The 20870-nt window shown below is 41.9% G+C and overlaps 3 protein-coding genes across 7 annotated transcripts in view; 1 reads left to right on the top strand and 2 right to left on the bottom strand.

The window, feature by feature from the left end:
* Nucleotides 1-2003: 2003 nt before the first annotated feature.
* Nucleotides 2004-10888, bottom strand: colq (collagen-like tail subunit (single strand of homotrimer) of asymmetric acetylcholinesterase). 3 transcript variants are annotated; one of them, XR_003749782.1, is made up of 18 exons: nucleotides 10733-10888; nucleotides 10093-10202; nucleotides 9771-9872; nucleotides 8088-8132; nucleotides 7881-7907; nucleotides 6959-7030; nucleotides 6812-6874; nucleotides 6637-6663; nucleotides 6496-6540; nucleotides 6343-6378; nucleotides 6176-6256; nucleotides 5764-5872; nucleotides 4915-5048; nucleotides 4667-4786; nucleotides 4454-4589; nucleotides 4262-4364; nucleotides 3835-3971; nucleotides 2004-2964 (listed from the first exon to the last, which is right to left on the bottom strand). XR_003749782.1 is itself a non-coding variant. In XM_028980104.1 (17 exons), exons 1-17 carry the CDS (start codon nucleotides 10815-10817, stop codon nucleotides 3902-3904), a joined length of 1365 nt encoding a protein of 454 aa, XP_028835937.1. In that variant the 5' UTR covers nucleotides 10818-10888; the 3' UTR covers nucleotides 2004-3901. The 3 variants fall into 3 exon arrangements, 2 of the variants coding, with proteins under 2 accessions (XP_028835937.1, XP_028835938.1); XM_028980104.1 differs by having other exon boundaries at nucleotides 2004-3971; XM_028980105.1 differs by having other exon boundaries at nucleotides 2004-3971; nucleotides 5776-5872.
* Nucleotides 10889-11541: 653 nt separating this feature from the next.
* On the bottom strand, nucleotides 11542-18585 carry hacl1 (2-hydroxyacyl-CoA lyase 1). The gene is made up of 17 exons (XM_028980259.1): nucleotides 18451-18585; nucleotides 17633-17737; nucleotides 17509-17549; nucleotides 17324-17404; nucleotides 17159-17231; nucleotides 16914-16991; nucleotides 16639-16733; nucleotides 16418-16530; nucleotides 16174-16309; nucleotides 15988-16093; nucleotides 15824-15907; nucleotides 15182-15283; nucleotides 14922-15076; nucleotides 14323-14481; nucleotides 14090-14197; nucleotides 13436-13622; nucleotides 11542-12651 (listed from the first exon to the last, which is right to left on the bottom strand). The coding sequence occupies exons 1-17, from the start codon at nucleotides 18499-18501 to the stop codon at nucleotides 12619-12621; spliced, it is 1707 nt and encodes a 568-aa protein (XP_028836092.1). The 5' UTR covers nucleotides 18502-18585; the 3' UTR covers nucleotides 11542-12618.
* Nucleotides 18586-18718: 133 nt separating this feature from the next.
* The window catches only part of dnah5 (dynein, axonemal, heavy chain 5), a 32385-nt gene continuing 30233 nt past the window's right edge, over nucleotides 18719-20870 (top strand). For all 3 annotated transcript variants that reach the window (XM_028980010.1, XM_028980009.1, XM_028980008.1), the window contains exons 1-4: nucleotides 18719-18840; nucleotides 19061-19189; nucleotides 19300-19390; nucleotides 20637-20776. In XM_028980010.1, the coding sequence (XP_028835843.1) occupies nucleotides 18769-18840; nucleotides 19061-19189; nucleotides 19300-19390; nucleotides 20637-20776 (432 nt within the window). In that variant the 5' untranslated portion in view covers nucleotides 18719-18768. The remainder of the gene's footprint in view (nucleotides 18841-19060; nucleotides 19190-19299; nucleotides 19391-20636; nucleotides 20777-20870) is intronic.

Here is a 20870-nt window from a genome sequence, read left to right as displayed (position 1 = left end):
AACAGCTGAAGTTGTTGGAAAAATTGTGGAATCCATTTAAAAACAAACGTAGACGCATATATGTATATATGCACAGAGCTGGGGAATGCACATGAATCCAGGCTTAAAGAATGAAAGACCTGTGTGTTTTGTAAAGTAGCTGTACATTACTGCTACAAATCACGTTTTTATAAAGTTGCTCACATCTAATTATTAATTATGATGAATCATCATGGAACCGTATGTGTAAATAATCGATTTAGAAGAATTCAAAATACTATCCTCAGTGACAACACAGTGTCTTAGTGCTCCCATTTCCTGGTGCCAGTGACTTACCCAGTACTCGCCTTCGATCAGGGCACAGTGCCCACATTCTCCACCAATGTGGAGGAGGCCTGGTGAGGGTCTTTCTCATGGCCAGAGGTGAATAGGGTAAACAGCCACAAAGATACCTGGGACCATGGAGCAACAACCTCTGTTGCTTTAAATAAACCCTTTATATACACAAAATAAAATAAAACTCAACCCTACGTGTGCAGAAATGTAGCCCTGCTTCCTTACTGGCTTTAGCTCATTCCTGCCATACATGGGTGTGCCTCTCTCTTCACAGTAGTAATACTGTCAGGAATTTAGCTGTGAAACCTGACAACCAATGTGATTTACAGAGCATTTTAATGATTGTTTTTCTAGGTCATATTTGTGTGTGTGTACAGGCTGGGATGCTGAGTATGTGTTAGGTATGGAGGTTCTCTGCTTGGCCACTGCAGCCTGGATGCCAATCATTTTTTCTTATAGGTCAGGGATTTTCATCTGACAGCTGCTCTCCCGTCTGTTTCCTGCTGAAGGATTCGTGATAATGGCAACCTGACACCAAACCTGCCTTTTTCATCACAAGTCTGTCATATTTATATACATTTTTTACACATGTTGCAAAACCTGTCTTTTAGGAGTAGCAAACATTCATAACTCAACAATTAAAAAGTTGCTCACTGACTGAAGTTCATCAGGGATAGTGGTGGAACGTAGGGTAGGGTGGTAGTGGCCTAGTGGGTAAAAAACTCGCCAATGAACCAGAAGACCCAGGTTCAAATCCCACTTACTACCATTGTGTCCCTGAGTAAGACACTTAACCCTAAGTTGCTCCAGGGTGACTGTCCCTGTAACTACTGATTGTAAGTCGCTCTGGATAAGGGCGTCTGATAAATGCTTAAACTCCACACCTAAATTCTTCTTCAGGCTTTGGCTCATAAAAATCCCACACTCACTATTTCTCCCTCAACCCACAAAGGCATTTTCACTGCGGATTCATTATGTCCACTATATCTGAACACATTTTTTAAAAAATAGAAGTGCATGTAAGCTTTTTGCAAGGGGCTACTCTGCAGGAGACTGGCACTAATTCTATTAAAGCAAGAGATATGGCCACATAATAAGGTTACAAGGCCGCCACCAGCTTCAGAGATCTCTTCCTCCTCTTTGCCAAGTGGCCTGTCTCCTTCACCTCCTACTCGCACAGACTGAAAGTTAGCGCTGAGGCAGTGCTGAGATTTGTCTGTAGATTAAATTGGGCTCTGCTCGGTTCACTTCAGGGCCCTTACACAGCACTTCCTGCAGGGACCTGCTGACGGAGACTGCAGCCCACTCAGCCAAGTCACTGAAATGCATCTTGAAGAAATGCCAGCATGGCATCTCAATCACTACCAGCGGGCTCCACCCTCCATGCATGGACACAATCAGCACTCAGCCAGTCTTTGTCAGCATCTTCATGTGAGCTCTTGAACACTCGTGACACATCAAGCCTGTTTCTAAAATAAGGAAAATGGCTGGAAGCCGTGTCAGACGTTCTGTCGAGACTTTTAGAGGGAAGCAGCAGCACAGCTGACGTTGGGATACGTTGATGTTCATGGTGACTGGGCATTACTTTCAGTCACACCAGACTGAAAGCAGCAAAGAGCAGCATCCCCATTAATATTGCTGTTTCACAGGAACTAAAGGCAGCACAAAAGGTGGACAGAAACATGGTCTACATGATAGAAATGAGTTTTTATTAGCTGACAATACAAGACTGTATCAAACATGATCAATTACGACGACTGATCAGCTTTCACGTTGCACTCTTTGACAGGACATTCAACAATAAGCGCCACTTCATACTTCAACATGCAACTGTGTATACATACTGCATACGGTACCATACAATTACCCATTGTGTACATGTTGCAGTGACAACGGATCTAGTGTATACTGTAGAAATTAAACACGGTTCCTCAACTGGATCGAGTATTTTGTCCTACGTTTTAATTGTACATCATTCAGACAAACATAAGCTAAACAGTCAAATTTAGGCTGACGAACACTGCAGGTTTATATACATGATCCACAGTCTGGCAGTTTGTTTTTTTTCTCCCTCAAATGGTGCAACCCATGAGCATGCGGATACTGCCAAAATAACACTTCCACATTACGTTGAACACTAATACCATGGCTACTTAAAGACAAGTGGAAATTGTCACCAGTGAGATGAGCGCGGCTCAGTAATTGTGACCACTAGAACATCAGTTTGTACAGTACAGTATGCAAAAAAACGTGGTCTACATACCTTTTAAGTGCACGACCAGACGTTAGGTCTCAGTCTAATGTTAGCTGATTGATGAGGTATGTTAAAGTAGATATTTTTTCAGTCAGGCAGATGTGAAGGGAAGCTGTGAGCTTGAGCTCAAGTAATTACGATGAAAGAAGAGCCCACTGAGACCCAGTTGAACAGTACTCAGCCAGAATAGCAGCAAAAGACATCTACTGCTGCATCTCAATACAGTACAAAACATAACAGTATGCGAGTCTTCACACAACATTCAGTCATCAGCCTAATGATGACCATTAGGTTCATAATTCCCATAACATCTCTGATGTTTTCTTCATCACAAAGGTTGTTCACTTGTGTCTGCCACTGGGGTCTCATGAGAACAACTTGATTCAACATTTTACCTGAGATGCAAATGGAAATGTCAATCCGAATAACAGTCCTGACCTTTACTAGACCATTACAGATGGCCACAGAGAGGATAGCCAAGGATAACAGCACTAACAACGTATTCTCCTCCTTTTATTTCCAAAGGGCATTAAGCTGTGAGGATGTTTCCACAGCCTGTCTCATGGCTTATCTGCCTTTAAAGTAAATTCATACCCGGTGGAAAAGGATTTAACTCCTGTTTTGCCTTGTACCATGAACAATGTTCCTCAAATGTGCTGTAAGAAGCTATACTGCATTTAAAAAAAGATTGTGTTGGCTTTAGAAATGTCTTGAATGGTTTATTAATCGAGAAGATTCTCATTAACGTAATAGCTTACACTGCTGAGTAGGCTTCTTTGGAATAACATGCCTTGGTAGTTACTGCCTGGGTCATGACAGTCTCAGCTTCATGCAAATACATTTTTTTTAATTGACATTGCAATAAATACAACAGCACCGTGATTAGACTTGACATGAAAGGCTTAGAGAGTCTGGCCATCCTTGTGAACAGTGCCACACTGAGGTAAAATGGCTCTGGACACTGTGGTCTCTTGAAGCCTCTTGAATTCTCCTCCTCTTTTTTTTCCTATGACTGGTTGTTAGGCCAGATGAGGGCTTCAGGGAGGCTGAACCAAGCTAAGCTGAGCTGAGCCGAGCTGAGTGGAGAACTTAAAGTCCCTGTTATAGAGTTATTAAGACAGACGATGGGTCCTGTGACTTTCCTAATGACCAAGTGCCATTGTCCCAAGCTTTGTAGCAGTAATTCACAACGTCAGAGTTGCGTTTCGGCTGTATTTCCTTTTTTTCATGTTTGGTAAAGATTTTCCAGCGTTCCATTAAATTACCTTTGTCATGGCTTTTATCAGGTAAACAAGGCAGTGTCGGCACCACCGATTTCCCACAGGCGTGTCCTCATGTGAAATACTTGCAGTTTGTGGAGTCAATGAAACATTGCGCTGTGCACTTAAGATTTCCATAAGATCTGGGGGTTAATAAATAAACAAGAAATACAGTTGTAAAATCACAAATTAAGTACAATTTAACAAAGTACAAATAATTTCTGCTGAATACTACAACTGTAGTATTCAATCGCTGTACTATTCTCAGGCCTAAGTCAACTGTGCCACCAGACTGAACTCCAGAGCACATTTCACGTGCTTTATCACAATTTAATCAAATCTCAGTTCTGAGTACTGATTCTTCTCTTATTTCCTTCAGAAACATGAATTTCTATTGTCAATGGTATTTAAAAAAAATCTTTTGATCACCAACCCTGGTAGATATGATTTGCATGTCTGATAGCCAAAGTCTTTTCCATCGCACTCCTCTGCTCCCCTGTGGAGATATCCATCTCCACAATATGCATGTTTACATTCTGTTGGATAGAAGATAAACAGAGAACAACGGGTGTCTTCACTCGAAAAAGTAGTGGTGCCATCATAACCAGGTGAACTGCTGACTTACTGACGCAGCTGTCTGTGACCACCTTGTTGCCATCGTCACACTCCTCTCCACTGAGAGGCTGCACAATTCCATCACCACAAACCCCCTCCTCATCAGGAGGATTCTCCATGGACTGAAAAGGTGCCAACTGGAAAGTCTTTAAAAAAGAAGAAACATGGAAATAATTTATTCAGGGCAGGTTTTTCCTTGTGGAAAACTATTTCATGTTATTACCTGAATTGGTAGCCATCCATTAATGTCCTTGAAGTAGAGAGATCTCTGGTCCTTTCGAAGTGCAAGTGCATTGTCAGTGTGTAGGTTATAAAGTTCATCTTCATTGTTTACCACAAATATCTGTAAAAAAAACCAGCACATTAATTTTATCAGTCATGGAACCTGCTGGGAAGATGCAGCATATGTCAACTTGAAGACGTAAAACATTACTACTTCAGGTATCGAATGATACGCGACTACAGGCTCACCACTGGCACTTTGGGATATTTGCTCTTAAATGCATTCTCATCAAATGGAGGACTATTCATTGGGGAATTGCAGCCACACAACCCTGGATTCCCTGGTTGACCTTTTTGACCTTTTGGCCCGACCATGTATACCCCTGAAAAATAAGTAAAAAAAAAAAGGGTTTACAGTCTTTCTTTTTTCAAACACTCTTATCCAGTTACACAGGAAACAGCACCATAAACAAAAACAGTGTCTGTGTATCGCGTCTATGCATTTAGGTGAGTTTTTTCAGCACACTTGATGTTGTTCTCTGTGTTTCCCAAGTCTCATCAAGTCTCAATTAGCGCTAAGACAGCAGCTGCCACTTCCATTAAGTGGTGACATAATGTGTGTAAATCGGTAAGGAGCCTGGCTCAGTCTTTTGATCAGTTTTAGGGACTGATGTCATGCCTTCAGCATCTCATGAGGCTGGAGTGTCACCTTGCGTGGGTCAAGTTTCGAGTGGGTCAGCTGCTGGATATGAGCACCTACCTCTGCTTCCTTCCGATGAGGGTTGTGCTCAGGTGTTGCCCTTACTCACCGATATGATATTCTTATAATCAGACCAGTAAGTCAGTGACTGAAGTTGACCATCAGCTTGACTTAAAATGTTCCTTTAAAATTCTGTTTTTTTTTCTATTTCTTTTTTAAATCTAACATAAATCTTTTTTTGAGAATCTATGGTGCAATCACATTTCTACTACAAATAATAAACATTAAGATTTCATACCAAAATAATTTAATCTCCTCATATATTTCTTAGAATCTGTGATTAAGAAAATACTCAAACCAATAAAGTGAAGAAACATTTTTACTGATCTCAATGATACCTTGTGACCAACCTGAAGCAGGAAGACCAGGGGGACCTGGGTGACCTGGTGGACCCTGAGACCCAGCAGGACCAACAGGACCAATTGGTCCACTGTCTCCCTTTGCCCCCTGAAATGAAAAAGCACAAGATTAATGCCATGATGGCTAAATTATATACATATTATCTAATAGTCATCTTAGTGTGATTATTTCACCTAGGGGTGTAATCACTTTTGTTGTCACTGGTTTAGACATTAAAGCTTGTGTGTTTAGTTCATTTGAGGCGACAGCAAATTATTAATGATTTATTAATAATAATAATAATAATAATAATACAATATAATATATTTACATTATTTGTAAAAATTTTTAGATGTGTACACACTTATACGTGTGCATGTATTTATGACTGAAATGAAACCTGGAACACACCTGTTTGCCCCTTTTGCCTGGCCTCCCAGTGGGTCCCCTCCTTCCTGAGATTCCAGTTTCACCTTTTGGACCCATTTCTCCCTGATAAAAAAGATGCATCAGTCTCTTTTCACATACTGGAGAGATGCATTTAGGATAATGATTGCACAAATGCCAGATTTATTAACCTTTTGTCCCAGCATTCCAGGGAGGCCCATTGCACCCTTCAAAAAGAACAGTCCCATTTTATCAGTACAGTCAGTGGGCGCTACACACTGAAGGATTATGGGTAATACATGTACACTGATCTACAAAACTATGAGGATATTTAATTCACTCACCTTATCCCCTTTCAGACCAACCTCACCTCGTTCACCTATTGACCCCTTAAACAATGAGTGGAAAAAATGTTCTAACACCAGTGTCACCATGATCAGACCGACATGGAAAATGATTGACAATGGGAAAAAAAGTTTTCTCACCTTTTCGCCTTTATAGCCAGGCAGCCCCTGCAAAAAAATAGATATTATTTTTTAGCATCCCATTTTAACAGAACTGATGCAATGAAAATTGTGCATTGGTAGTAAAATCAATATTAAATAGTTTTTCATCAGTTGTGTCAGGCTTGTTGAACATGCTGTTCTATTCAACACTGACCTTGGGTCCTAATGGTCCTCTTGGCCCTGGCATTCCCATCAGCCCGGAGTCCCCTTTCTCACCCTAGGTTGCAGCAGTGACATGGTTCATTACTAAAAAGGAACTCTTTAATTTACAGAATCCTCTGTGTCCTCAGAACTTACTCACTTTTGGGCCATTTGGTCCAGGTACTCCAGGTTGTCCTGGCCGCCCTGGGAGACCTGGTGGGCCGGTGCGTCCCTGGCAGGGAAAACAAGAAAAAACATCCAAGTGATCTCTCCAAAGCTGGTTAGATACAGGAAGATATCTCTGTCTTTGAATTGAACACCACCCTTCATTAATATTACATGCAATGTTTTTAACAAGGTCGTCATTCCAAACTCCAATTCCCACCACAATGGCCTCAGTTCGCACTGTTTTTCTGATTTAATGATTTTTTTAAAAAATCAACTTCATACACAAAAATAACTGCATTTGAACCCCTTTCTTTCAAATTCCCATTTAAATTGAAAATTTTGTCTGCATGACATTACATTACCGTAGATTTCACATACGTGACTCAGGCTGCTTTCACTATGGTTAGAAATTGTCCTTTAATTAAATAATAGGGCAAATAGAGAGCAAGAGACTGGGCTGGGGAAATGAAATGATTTATGGAGCAGCACAAGCACTAAGCTAAATTGCTCTGCAGTGCTTGGAAGGCTCTCAGCACTTATTGTTCTCTACCAGCGCAACTGCTTCTCTTGCATAATTCAGCCAGTTTCATCCCTCTTCGTCCTCGCTGCCCCCTCTCACACAGCCAGGTAGTCCTGTTGGAGGGCCCACAAGCTCATTTAATTCAGAACGCTCCTGTGATGCTGGAATGGAATTGCCTAATACTCTGGGCAGACCACAAGCACGCCCCTGTTTCCACAAAGCGAACACTGGCAAACTAACAGCTGCATCTGTGTCAAGGTTGCACTTGCATTTCATTAAGCTGTAAACGTGCAAAGCCAGTAGAATTTAGAGAGGGCAGAGGGACAGAATATCTGTCTCTGTCTCAATCTGACACTTTAGCCACTTACACTGAATGATAAATGGACACTCTTACCTTTTGTCCGGGTCTTCCAATTTCTCCCTAGCAACAAGGTTATAAGCAGGGGCAGCACAGAGGAGAGGAGAGCAAGAGATGTATTTAGCATATTTCAAACACGTCTGTCAATAAAATCTTTACATTTCATTGAACGCAGTGGCAACTACACTAAAGAAAAAAAGGATGCAAAAATAAAAGAGAGGGTAACATGTTCTAATCAACTACCTTTTCTCCCTTTGGTCCCTGTAGACCTGGAAATCCAGGTGGACCCTATGGTAAATCATAGATTAAAATCAATGATAAATTATAAAAAGTACTGTATGCATATTATGAAAGTGTGTTTTTAATGTTACTCTTGCTGCAATTGATGCAACCTCTAGATTGGAATCAACACATTCATCTGCAGTTGGACTTCCAAGTCACCCTCAAGTGAAGTTCACAGATGACACCATGGAATTCAGCCTGTGGTACGGTGGTAGCATCCTAGTGGTAACACACTCACCTATGAACCACTTCCTACCCGAGAGGCTCTGTAGGGAACCTGTAACTACTCATTGTAAAGTCAGGGTCTACTAAACACTGTTCATGTTCAAGTGTTCATGTAAATGATTTGAGACCCAGCACCCGATGCAATGATGTCTTTATTTGAACACCCAGAGTGGTGTTATGCACTATGGTCTTTATGCATGTCAAGAAGCATGAACACGCACCAGTCTACATCAACCAAACTGTAATTGGGTATGTATCACATCACACATAACCTCATTTGGTCCCTGAAAACATCCATCAGGGTCACTGGCCTATGGGGCATCAAGAGGGTTCACCTGAACTCCATGACACTGGTGGACTTCTACTGCTGACAGCATACACACAAACTGCATCTCAGCCTGGCTGCCCACCACGGAGACACCAAATACAAATCCAGCAGCCTGCTGGACCAAGAGCTTCGTCCCCCGCTGAACTCATCATAGGTGTAAATTGCACTTGTGCTAGACTGATTACAGCTCCCAGTACTGCATTTATTACAGCAACCATTGTACATAATTTGCCTTAATATTTCATGCTTCATCCTCTCACATACACTCAACTTTCAGTCACTAAATATATGTACATTGTATTCATTATAATCTACACGTCTCTATTGATAGAACCCATAGTGTATGTAATTCTTTACGTCACAAGCATTCTACACAATACACTTCTGTTTTAAGTGAATAGTTATTTTTACAAAGATTAATACATATCCTAACAACACCCCTTCACAATATTGCATTGATGTCTGGAGGTATATTGGAAGTCCACTGGCCTTTGTAGCATGATTCAAAAGAGCACAGTTACTTCTCAACAAGGCCCTGCGCTGAATGATGCCAGTACGAATTTTCTGTCACATCAGTCCTTTTCATTGCATTCAGTTTACTCCAGTTCCTAATTCATATTCCATAAACAAAATCAAATTCAGTGTCAACACAATCAGAAACGCTTTTATTATTACATATATAGTTACATACATAATACACATATATTACATAAATAATTGCTGCAGAGACTGAAACAAACAGCAGGGCACTCGATGCCAGAGCTTCGATGCCAGGGCTTCAAACACATGCCACTACTGAAGATAGACAGGCACCAAGACACACTGACTTGCATCATCTACGCAAAACAGCAGAGGGTCAGCCAGAGACGTTTCTGAGAACAACTACGCTGTAGAGCCACGGCAGGCAGTGGAAAGAAACTATTTCGGTCCATGCTAAATGCAGAGCGTTAATGTGCTGCTGCAGAAATGGCCAAGTAACCCCTCAGCCGATCCCCAGCAGGAGGTCACAGGAACTCACACCCTTCTAAAAAGGATGAAGAGGGCTTGCCCTGTTGTAAAAATGCACTTGATTCAATAGTTAGGACTCTTACCTGTGGGCCTGGCGGGCCGGGGGGTCCAGGGGAGCCTGTGGGCTCGGGGGTCTCAGGCGAGCCTGGAGAAGAAGTGGGCACCTCAATACCAGGCTCTTCATTCTAAGGGGAAGAAAAGAAAAACGTATATTCAGTGTGTGGGTTTCACTGCAGATAGAACTGTACATTATGTGTATTATATACCACATATCATGTCAATGAACTGCATCATAATCTTACAACAACAAAAGGTCAAAGGCATGACTTTGTAGCACGATCAAGAGCAGATCCTGATGAATCAAATCCGCAGGGGAAAAAACAACAGATCATGTGATCAACTCACACCAGCGTATCGTTTCCAATGAGTGGGCGGAGGAGGGAACAGCGGAGGTGGGGGTGGACTCAGTAAACAACATGGGTTAAATATCTTCTTGTCTTCCAGTGGTTGGAAAACTGGGAAAATGAGACACGTTAGAGAAATCAGAATTCCCAGGGTGACATAATGTAACATAAAAAAAAAACAGGATTCACAGACATCAGAAATTGAGATATGTGTGTGTGTGTGTGTGTATTCATTCAACAACATGTTCAAGCTGAAATCATCAATCGCAGAGCCCACACCCAACTCCTGCCACAGACTAAATTACTTACAAGCATGGAAAGTATACTCATGTTTGGAGTAAGATCTACAGCAGCTGACTCCACAAGAACCATGAGGCGAAGTCACTCAGCCCCGCAGACACAGTGTCACACACTTCTGTCCGTGGAAATGCAGATGCCTGGGCTATTAATAGCAAACATTTCCATTCTCACCCTTCCCATGTGACAACCAGGTGCCCAATCTCAACCAAATTTAAGAAATACAAACCCATCTGAGGGAGTCTGAACATGCTGTACCCTTGCAGAGACTCACGTGTGCATGCACACTCCAACAGATGTACAGAATGGCGCACAGACACATGCATGCAGTGATGGCGTCTCACCTGCTGGGAAGAGGTCCGTGAAAGACGACTCTGACAGCACATAGCAGAATATGGACAGGTAGAGTCCAATGGTGATGAGAAACATGCTGCAGCAGTGACTTGGTCGCCTCGGGGCTGTGATATGGCACTCCTCTCCCCTGCCTCTCCCTTCTCTCTTCTACACTCTCTCTCTGGCTCACTCCCGCCCTCCCTCACCAGCCCTGCACCTTTAGGAGAAGCAAATGCCAACCAATGCCCATTAAATCTACCCTCCCCTGCACTGGGGGCTGTGCTAAAATTGCAGGACTCAGCTGGTCAGCTGCCCTTTGTGCCAGTATTAGCCCACTACTATTGTGAAGGAAGCGGGAGGCTTTTGTTTTCTGTATTTTTACCCCCAGACCTTCTTCAGATGGTGGGACCAAATGCAGCAAGGATGAAAATCCATGGGCGGCAGACAGCCAGACACCTGTATGAACACTTAAACTAAGTATTTTTAAGGTATGTATAAGAAATAATTAATGTGATAATTAAAACTAAAAACAATAAAAAAAAAACAGAACAAAAAACAAAAACACCAATTAGTTGCAATACATTTTTAATTATTTCCATTTATAGACCCATTTCATTCTAGAAAAAAAAAACAGTACTACTGCTTTACTCAGGACCTCAAAAAAAAAAAAAAAAAAGACAATTTATGACCCGCTCCCCTCTCTGCCCTAATGTAATTAGTGAGAGAACCACTTAAGTCTTTTCATCACACACTGGCTGCAACACACTGTAAAATAATCAATTTTCAACATTAGAAAATTAACACTGACACAACACAAGGCTTAGGGTCTGCACATCATCGTTTTAATATTTCCAACACAGATTACATGAAGCAGACAAACATTCAGTAAACAATATTAAAAAAAAAATGTAATTAGGACACGTCGTTTTACAAAACTATTCTTTCATCCAGCTTGTTTTATTCAACCTGGTTAGACAAAACAAGGCACAATTGTTTGATTAACGTTAAAATCTCTATTTCTTATGAACAGAAATTGACAGTCAAGTCGGGTGCATCCAGCAATAGGTGATCACTCCAGCCTGTAATAATTCTTAATTTTTGAGTAAAGGAGCACCAAGCCGTTTGAAGCTGAGAAAGTGGATAAAAAGCCGACTGTAAACAGTGGCGACCCCTGAGCCAGTGTAGGTCATTAGTTCTAATTACCTGCTTTTTGCTTTTTACACACTTTAGAACCCCATCATTACTGCCTCAGCAAGGTGAATGTCAGTCTGCTATTGGAGCACCACAAATCAAACTTGGCACGTCCATAAGAAAGAATCATAACCTAACAAGGCCAAGGCGGAATGAATACAAGGTAAGGAAGGTTTCCAGAGTATTTTTTGCAAAAGCGCCAGGGTTATTTCAAACGACGCTAATCATGCTGAATGCAATTTCTTTTTAAACTACTTGTAATTTCCATTTGAAATGTGCCCAATCGTGTGACAAAGTGATTCTCACACTTCTCAAATCAGTGCAATGTGAAAAAGAAAATTACAAATTAGTGGTAAATTTTCAGTCCTAATTCAAGGAATTTTATTCCGGGTATGGTGTGTGGTACATTTTGGTTCTTCACACTTGACCTTCTCACACCTAACAGGTTTGAAAAGCATCTTTTTCGACGAAATTACACTGTGGACAACTGATCCAAGTTTTCTAGGTTTGGCTTGAAGTACAAAACAGTGTTATTCTCCATCATTGCCAACTATTTGTGTACTTGTATAATGGTGTTAATTAGGGTGAAACCTTGGTATCCAAAGCTTGAGGGCCACAATTTCACACACCCTGGCAGACAGCATTACCACACCTGCCAGTTTTATTAGAGAAGGATCTGACTGATTCAAAGCCTAGTGTCATCCATCTACAGGTTGGAGCGGGTGAGCCAAGGAAATTCCTGAAACACAAAAGAATTCCTGAGGTGAAGAGCTACAATTGAAGAATATGAAGAATACTAGACCTTTTATCAGTTGAACTGAAATGATCTGTGGTGACAGTGACCGTCAGCTGTCAGTGCTGTTTTCAGTGCCTAACACAGAAGCCTGCTGATACTCCAAACAGCTCTGTTACAGATACTGTAAGCACCCAGCGGTGGAGCCGGGGAAGACCTCTGTGTGTCTTTGAGGCAGATCTGAGTGACACCACTGTCTTCATAGCTTAGTCGGAAAACAGTCTCCATAGCATCCAATCCTGTACCTCATCAGTGGAGGCTGTTGGGATATGCTCAACATAAACAAGGAAGACAAGCACCCCTATAACGGGGAGCACTGAAAATAGAAAGGTCAGGTGGATGGATGGAAAACTTGTGTGTGTGTGTGTATGTGTGTATATATACTCCCTTCTCGTAATCCATGTGGACTGATGGATTACTGTGGTCTGGTGCCTGTTAAATTATTTAAAATATACAGTTCCCGTTTGGACAATGTTTATGAAGAGATTTCAATTTGCTTTGTGTTCAAAGTGAGCGATTAATTCTTCAAGCAAATCAGGATTTCACCTCATCTACCAAGGCATATGTTTACTGGAGACCAACCTAACTCTGCTTATCCCCAGCACCCCACCCCACTACTCTAAGATCACACCTGTGGTTCAGTAAATCTAATTCGGCACATTTATATTTACTTAAGTTCTCAGTTCTCTCCCAGGTATGAAACAGAGCTTCACTCAACAGACAGACTCACCTGCTGCTTTCTGTCAGACGCTGGGTCTATCAGGACATTGAGGAGGCTGGGTCTGTCCCAGTCAGCTAGGCTCTCCTGCAGAGCACTACGTAGCTCCTCTGGCGTCTGCACCAGGTACCCTTTGCCCCCAAACGCTCTCATCACCTCATCATATCGAGCATCAGGAAGTAGAGTCACAGGTGGGGCTCTGACAACCACATAAAGCACAGAACTCATACAGTGGAACCACAGACTTTCACACAGTGGTGTTCTCAAAAAGTAGGCCGTGGAAACCAAACTTGGCTTATTTTGTAACCATTACGATGAGATGAGTTGGGACTTTATAACACCCCCTGATAATAGACAATTTGGTGTTAAGGATTGTTTGTCTTGCTCGTTGCTGGGAACCATTAGCATGACTTTCATGGCAAAAACAACATGGTTGAAGTGGTGAGTGAGGTCGTGCTGGGATTTATCTCGGTACCTACTGTACCCTGTTATGCAATGCCACTGAAATGGCTTCTAGTATAAAATCACTTACTGCACATTGCACATACATGTATGTATTAAAAAAACAAAAACAGTGGATGGGTGACTCCAAGTGAAATTCTTTTAGGTTGGAACACTGTCATTTTATAGGTATATATACGCAGGCCTATATACCAAAATACCTACATATTTGTGAGGTCTCCCATCTTCTCCATCTCTCTCCAGGTATCAGTATCAACTCCACTGTATATCCCATTGTTGTTAATGACTATGATGACCACTGGTAGTTTGTACCTACAAACCATGAAGGCTTATTTTACTTGCATATCAGCCCCTACCCATACTAATAGAGTATTAGACCATCATTTAATTCTGAAAGGTTCAGTGTTGTCAGTCTTGGGGCTTGTGGTTAATCATACCGGCACATGGTCTCTACTTCCATGCCGGAAAAACCAAAGGCACTGTCCCCTTCCACACAGACCACCCTCTGACCTGATCCCTGGGTTTTCTCTAGCAGTGCAGCTGCAATCGCAAATCCCAGACCGACACCCATAGTCCCAAACGTGCCAGCATCCAGTCTGAAAATACAGTACGTTATCAAATCATATTACATACAATTTCCCCTTTACATTGACTTCAAAAGGTAATGCAGTTTACTGTTCTTGAATTGCTGGATAATAAATCTCTGTACGCAGACAACACATTAAACTCTAATGTTTCAGTCCCTAATGGAGTGAGTCTGATTTATAAGGCGCAATGTGTAGGATATACTGACATCTACTGTTATTAAAGATAACTGCGATAAACTCAAAGACAACCATGTTCTCTTTACTGAAATGTAAAAGGAAAGAGACTAGTCTGATATAGTTTTGTGTAAAAAAAAAGAAGAAACAAGTTCATATTACTATTTAGTTTATACATCATAATATTCATGAAGTAAAATATTTGTGGCACTATTCAGTTCTGTAAATATATTTTCTATTAAAAACAAACCAGGAACTATGGGGAAATGTCTTACCTGTGTCTGGGAAGACTGTTGAGCAACATGGTACGACCGATGTCCATTGTGTTGGCCCCCTCGCTCACAATGATGCAGTCCTTTGGCAGGAGCTGAGAGATGTGGTGAAACGCTGTGTAGTAATTCATGGGAAGAGCGGGCTGCAGAGCCATTGCCTTTTACAAAAATTACATTTAATGAACATAAATTATAACACAAACAAATAATGGTGTCCTACATGTCATTGAAGTAATATATTCAAACTTTATGGCTTTACACACCTTTGACATCTTTGCGTTTGAGGCCATTTTGTCTTTCAGGGTCTTCCACCACTCAGTATTTGCTGGATATTTCCAGGGTTTTTTCTGAAGTTCTTCCAAAAGCTAGAAGTATTACCAAACAAACATTATGTGGTCACACTGTCATGTGAACACAAACTGTATTTTAAATATATAATAACAGAGTAATAGAGAGATAGATGTCAGGATTGACTGCAGCTCTGCTAATCACCAGTGGCCAATCCTGACAGCGCTTAAATACCCTTGTTTTCCGCCCCTTCAGGAGGGACGGCATTTTCGTGGACTCGCTGCACGAACTCGACCTGGTTGTGTTTCATGTGTTTTGAGTTCTGGCAATCGCCACACGCCTGCGGGTTTGTTTAAGTTTATTCCCCTGTATTTCCCGTTTTGGCCACCGCGCCATTGTTTATTTGTGTTTACTGTTTGTTTAATTATTAAAAACCCATTCCCAGAATGTCAGACCTCTGCGCTTTCTTCCCTCGTAAGTCCGTAGTCGTGACAATAGAGAAAGAAAGGAAATTTAAAGTACAGTTTGTGTTCAGTGCGACCAGTGTGACAGTGCGACCACATAATCTTTGTTTGGTAAAAAAAAAAAGTATATCAATTATTTAAATATATATATACCTGACTGACCACAGCCCGGATATCTCCAAGCAGAGCAGCAGCAGGCCTCATGTTGTTCCCCAGTTCTTCTGCACAAAGATCCACCTAAAAGAGTTTAAACACCTCTAATATCTTTCCTGCACCACACATACCATGGGAAAGATGAGCCACAATCTCCATCCCACCTGGATGATCTTCACTTGAGGGCTAAACCTGGGAGGGAAGCCAAAGTGGAGAATCCAGTTGAGCCGGGCACCCAAAAGAACCACCACATCAGCCTGGAGCAGAGCTCTGGAGGATGGAGAGAAAAAAAAATCACAAATACCATTTCAAGCTATATAAAAATACCAATCGAGTGGGACACACACTACCTGGAACGAGCTGCTGCCACACAGTTGGGGTGGTCATCGGGGACTACACCTTTACCCATAGGGGTAGGCAGGAAGGGAAGTTCACAAGACTCCACCAGCTGCAGGATCTCGGCTTCTGCCCTGCTGTAGGCAGCTCCTGCAGATAACAGAAGACATATTTTGCTGTGTTTATCTTTCATAACCAATTGATGCATTTATTAACTGTATGAATCATTAAGAAATAGAAATTGTGTTTCAATTAGACCTTTGCCAATGATGATCAGTGGCCGTTCGGCCTGTTTCAGCACAGAGATGGCTCCTGCGATGGCATTATACTGAGCCAGACCAACAGGCGGGGGAGGGCAGCAGGAAACTGTTCTGCAAATGGTAATGTGTACTATTACATATCACAAAGAAAAAAAAAGATCAACATGAACAAGGTCTGATGTTCTTACACAGCGTAGCTCTTATAAGTCTGTATCTAACCTGACTTTGACTTCCTCTATTTTAGCATTCACCATGTCCCCTGGTATGTCAACATAGCAGGCTCCTGGACGTCCATACATACTGCTCCTCACAGCCTAAACACATACGACATTAAAAACAGGGAACTGAACATTTGAAAAAAAAAATTAAGCTCAAGGTTATGTATAGGGGCATGCTTTGATATTATATTTTTATGAGGTGGTGGAAGCTGACTCGAACTGAATGGAATAAAGAATTTTGCTGTGAGAACATAATGTAGATACTTCAAATTTTACCTTTTCTATCACAGATGGGATTGCTGCTAAACTGCTCGGCCTGGCTGAGAATTTGCTGTACAGACGACAGGCTTCCACCTACCATCAAAGAAAAGTAGCATTCACAGTGTAGAATATTAGGGAAGCAGCTTACAAGAATTGTAAGCTGATACAAAAATTGTACAAAGATTAATAGTCTTTAACATTAACAAAAATTATTTATGCATTAATTATATATTAATATATATATTTTAATGCATAGTTACCTGGGGAAACTCCTGAAATGCACCAGTGGTTTCTTGATTTTGATCAGATGAACCTCCAATTACAAGTACAGGCCTGGAACAACATAAGGATTGCACAGACTCATTCACTCAAATGCTGCAAAGATGTTGGAGGCCACAGGAAATGGAAAGGTTTCTGATTCCTACCAGCAGTTCATGTTGGCATTGGCCATTCCACCGAGAGCATGAATGAGCCCCGGTCCTGACACAACCAGACACACAGCCGGGCTTTTAAAAGGAAGAAAGAAAGAAATAAACACACACACACACACACACACACACACACATTTCAGCTACATTGACTACAGTGTATACAGGAGGTCAGCACTTACCGCCCTGTGAGGTACCCAATCGCAGAGGCAGCATAGCAGGCCTGACAACCAGAAGTCTTATTACCACAAACATCATAAAACTCGACATAAATAAAGTCTTTTATATGAGAGAAATTTGCCTCACCGCTTGCTCATTGCGCATGCCCACATATTTGATCCCGGCAGTTTGAGCAGCCATGGCGACCTCAATGACTGGAACCCCAACTATTCCAAACATGTATTCCACATTCTGAGAATGAATAATAATAATAATAATGAAAACAGATGTCGGTCAGTCAGTAAATCCCTTTATTAAGTGAACGAGCAGTAAAAGCAGCTTTTTATCTTGTAGGGCCAGTGTTGGGAGGATTACTTTGGAAATGCGATTAGTTATGTAATTAAAATGTAATAGTAGTGGAACTATTTCAACGATTATACCAAAGTAACTACGTTTGATTACTTTGTGATTTATGAACAAATATTTGTAACTGTTAACCATTAGCAATTTTGCTTGATTAATTATCAGCCAGTCTGCGTGGTAGGGGTGTTACGTGTAACAGTTTGCAGAGCAGAGGGCGTCCACAGCGCAGTAAAGTACAGTGTTAGGAGTAGTCTGGTGGGGGGCAAAAAAAGATCTGATCCAAGACCACGTATTTCTCTTCAGTTCTGGTTTTCGTACGAGGTCTTGGCCGGCCGACAGCTATTCCAAGGTCGAGCGAGATCACACTTCGCGCCATGTTCCCCGTCCTCACGGGTCGAAAGTTTACTTAAACGGAACGTGCGTGTATAGTGGAGCATTGCGAATGAATAAATAAAGCGGACTGTGAATGACAGCACCGCAGCATGACCGTCCCCCGTCGCCGAACATATACCGGCAGCGCAGAATTTGCGCAGATCCAGGGGGGTGAGAACCTACCGCTCAAAGGAAGCGATTTTTTTTTTTTATTTTATTTTATTTTTTACCTGAGCCCTCAGCGCTTCGGCAATGAGCTGAGCTCCCGTACGCTCCTCCATTTCTCGGGTTCATTTCAGTCCGGCCGAGACCAAAGTCTACGCGAAGTACGAGTTCGTGGCCGTCAACACGCCGCTCGTTTTACGCAGGCGGAGTGGCGCCGTGGGCGCGCCCCCTGGCGGACGCGGCGCGCATGAGCCAGGCGGCGGTTCCGTGATGCGCTTCATTCCGACGGAGCGGATGTGGTGGCATGTGACCTGCGGGGGTTGCCAGGGAAACCGCAAACAGCGGGGGCACCGAGACTCGACTCCGGGCTGGTGACAAATAAAATGTCAACGACAAACAGCAAAGGCAGAACGACCCAAACAGCAACGCCAATGGAGAGCATGAAGGAAAAGCAGGTATTGCTGTAAACGTTCATTATAAACGTGGACCACATGTTAAACCTAGACACTTTAGAAGCGTGTGGGGAAAACAATAGTGGTCATAAAATATCAATCCCACTTTTGGCATGAAACTGTAAAAATGTTTGCACAGCTGATTAATTTTACAGTCCTGGACAAACAGGGATTATAAACTGGGTTTAATAAAATGAACTTCTTTGAACGCATGTGACACCAGCTGAAAGAGGAGCGGGAGGCAAAGCGAGTTCAGCTGGATGGCAAACACGATTACATCCTCAGCGTTGTGGCCCTGTGTGTGGGTCTAGAGAAAGTGGATGTGGAGGATGCCATTCTGGAGGGAGCACAGGTACAATATGGCTGTGTGACATGGCTATGGCTGTGTGACATGGATATGGCTCTAGCACGTGTTGAGCGAGATTATATATACCCAACGTCCATGTGTCCTTTCTCTCTCAGATTGACCAAATGGAACAGTTCTTTGCCGCAGAGGGACTTTCACATATTATGTTCTATTATCAGGAGGTGGAATCCACTAAAACGGGTTCAGGTATACAGCTACTTGAAATGATAATGTGGTGTATGTTCCTGAAATGATGTGACTGCTTTTGGATCAATGGCATTTTTTATTTCAATAATGATGCAAAAGGTAAAATGCATTTAACAAATTTTAATGAATACAGTTGTGGCCAAAAGTTTTGAGAATGACACAAATACTGGTTTTCAGTTTGCTGCTTCAATGTTTTTAGATCAGTTGTCAGTTTTTGTTAGTTGTTTCTGTGGTATATTGAAGTATAATTACAAGCATTTTATAAATTTCAAAGGCTTCTATTGATAATTACATCAAGTTTATGCAAATAGTCAATATTTGCAGTGTTCGCCCTGATATGCTGTCAATCAACGTCTGGGCCAAATGCTGACTGATGGCAACCTATTCCTTTATCATCATTGCTTGGAGTTTGTCAGAATTTGGGGATTTTTTTTTTTTTTGTGGTCTCTCTTGAGGAGACCGCTTCCTTAACCGCTAGGCCACCACAGCCCCATTGTTTTGTTCCCCGAGCTAAATGGTCTCAGGGTGCTTTACTGTTGGCACAAGACAGGACTGATGGTCACCTTTTCTTCTCTGGACAATCATTTTTACAAATGCCAGGGGCTTAAACAGAGAAAACGACTTTACCCCAGTTCTCAGCAGTCCAATCCCTGGACGTTTTGTAGTATATCAGTCTGTCCTTGATGTTATTCTTGGAGAGAAGTGGCTTCTTTGCTGCTCTTCTTGACACCAGGCCATCCTCCAAAAGTCTTCGCCTCACTGTACATGCAGTCTTGTGCTTGTCAGCACTCTCACTTGTGTTAAAGAGGGGATCCCTGAAATGATTTCAGCAGCTCCTTTTGTGGCAGGGCTGAAATGCCATAGAAATGTTTCTTGGCAAAGAGGGACTTTGCAATTAATCTGTTCGCTCTTCATAACATGGAGTATATGCAAATTGCCATAATGAAAACGGAAGCAGAAAACTTTGTGAAAACCTGTATTTGTGCCAAATTTTTATCATTAAGGTAAGAAACATTTTGCACAGGTAAATTAAGATGAGATACACATGACATCTAAATTGTGGATCTGTGAAATAGCAGTAACCACTTTTTTTTTTTAGCAGATGTTAATTTATGGTGAGGAGTTGGGCTTTTACATTTTCATCAAGGTTTCTGTAATAGTAATATGTTTATCACCATGAACCTGACCGTATAACGGTGGTCAATATAATGATTAAAATCCTAAATGAACATGTTTTCCTCGACAGATGAAGAATTGTCTCATAACTGTGGAAACAAGGCAAAAGTATTTGTTTCGGACGGCATGGATGTGCCTTTGACAGGCGTGTGTGTGTTTTTTACACGAGCAAACACTTCCAAGGCCGTAACTTCGGAGACTGTTCACCGGGTGAGCGCCTCTAGTTCTGTTGTGTGTTGTTGGCTTCACATAGTCAGAGACTGGAAACAAGTATGACGTACGACAAAAACAAAACCAGATAGAA

Source organism: Denticeps clupeoides, chromosome 5 (genome assembly GCF_900700375.1).
Source record: "Denticeps clupeoides chromosome 5, fDenClu1.1, whole genome shotgun sequence".
Classification (NCBI taxonomy): Eukaryota; Metazoa; Chordata; class Actinopteri; order Clupeiformes; family Denticipitidae; genus Denticeps; species Denticeps clupeoides.
The sequence above is the reverse complement of the archived record's forward strand: the minus strand, read 5'-3'. Positions and strand labels throughout refer to the sequence as shown.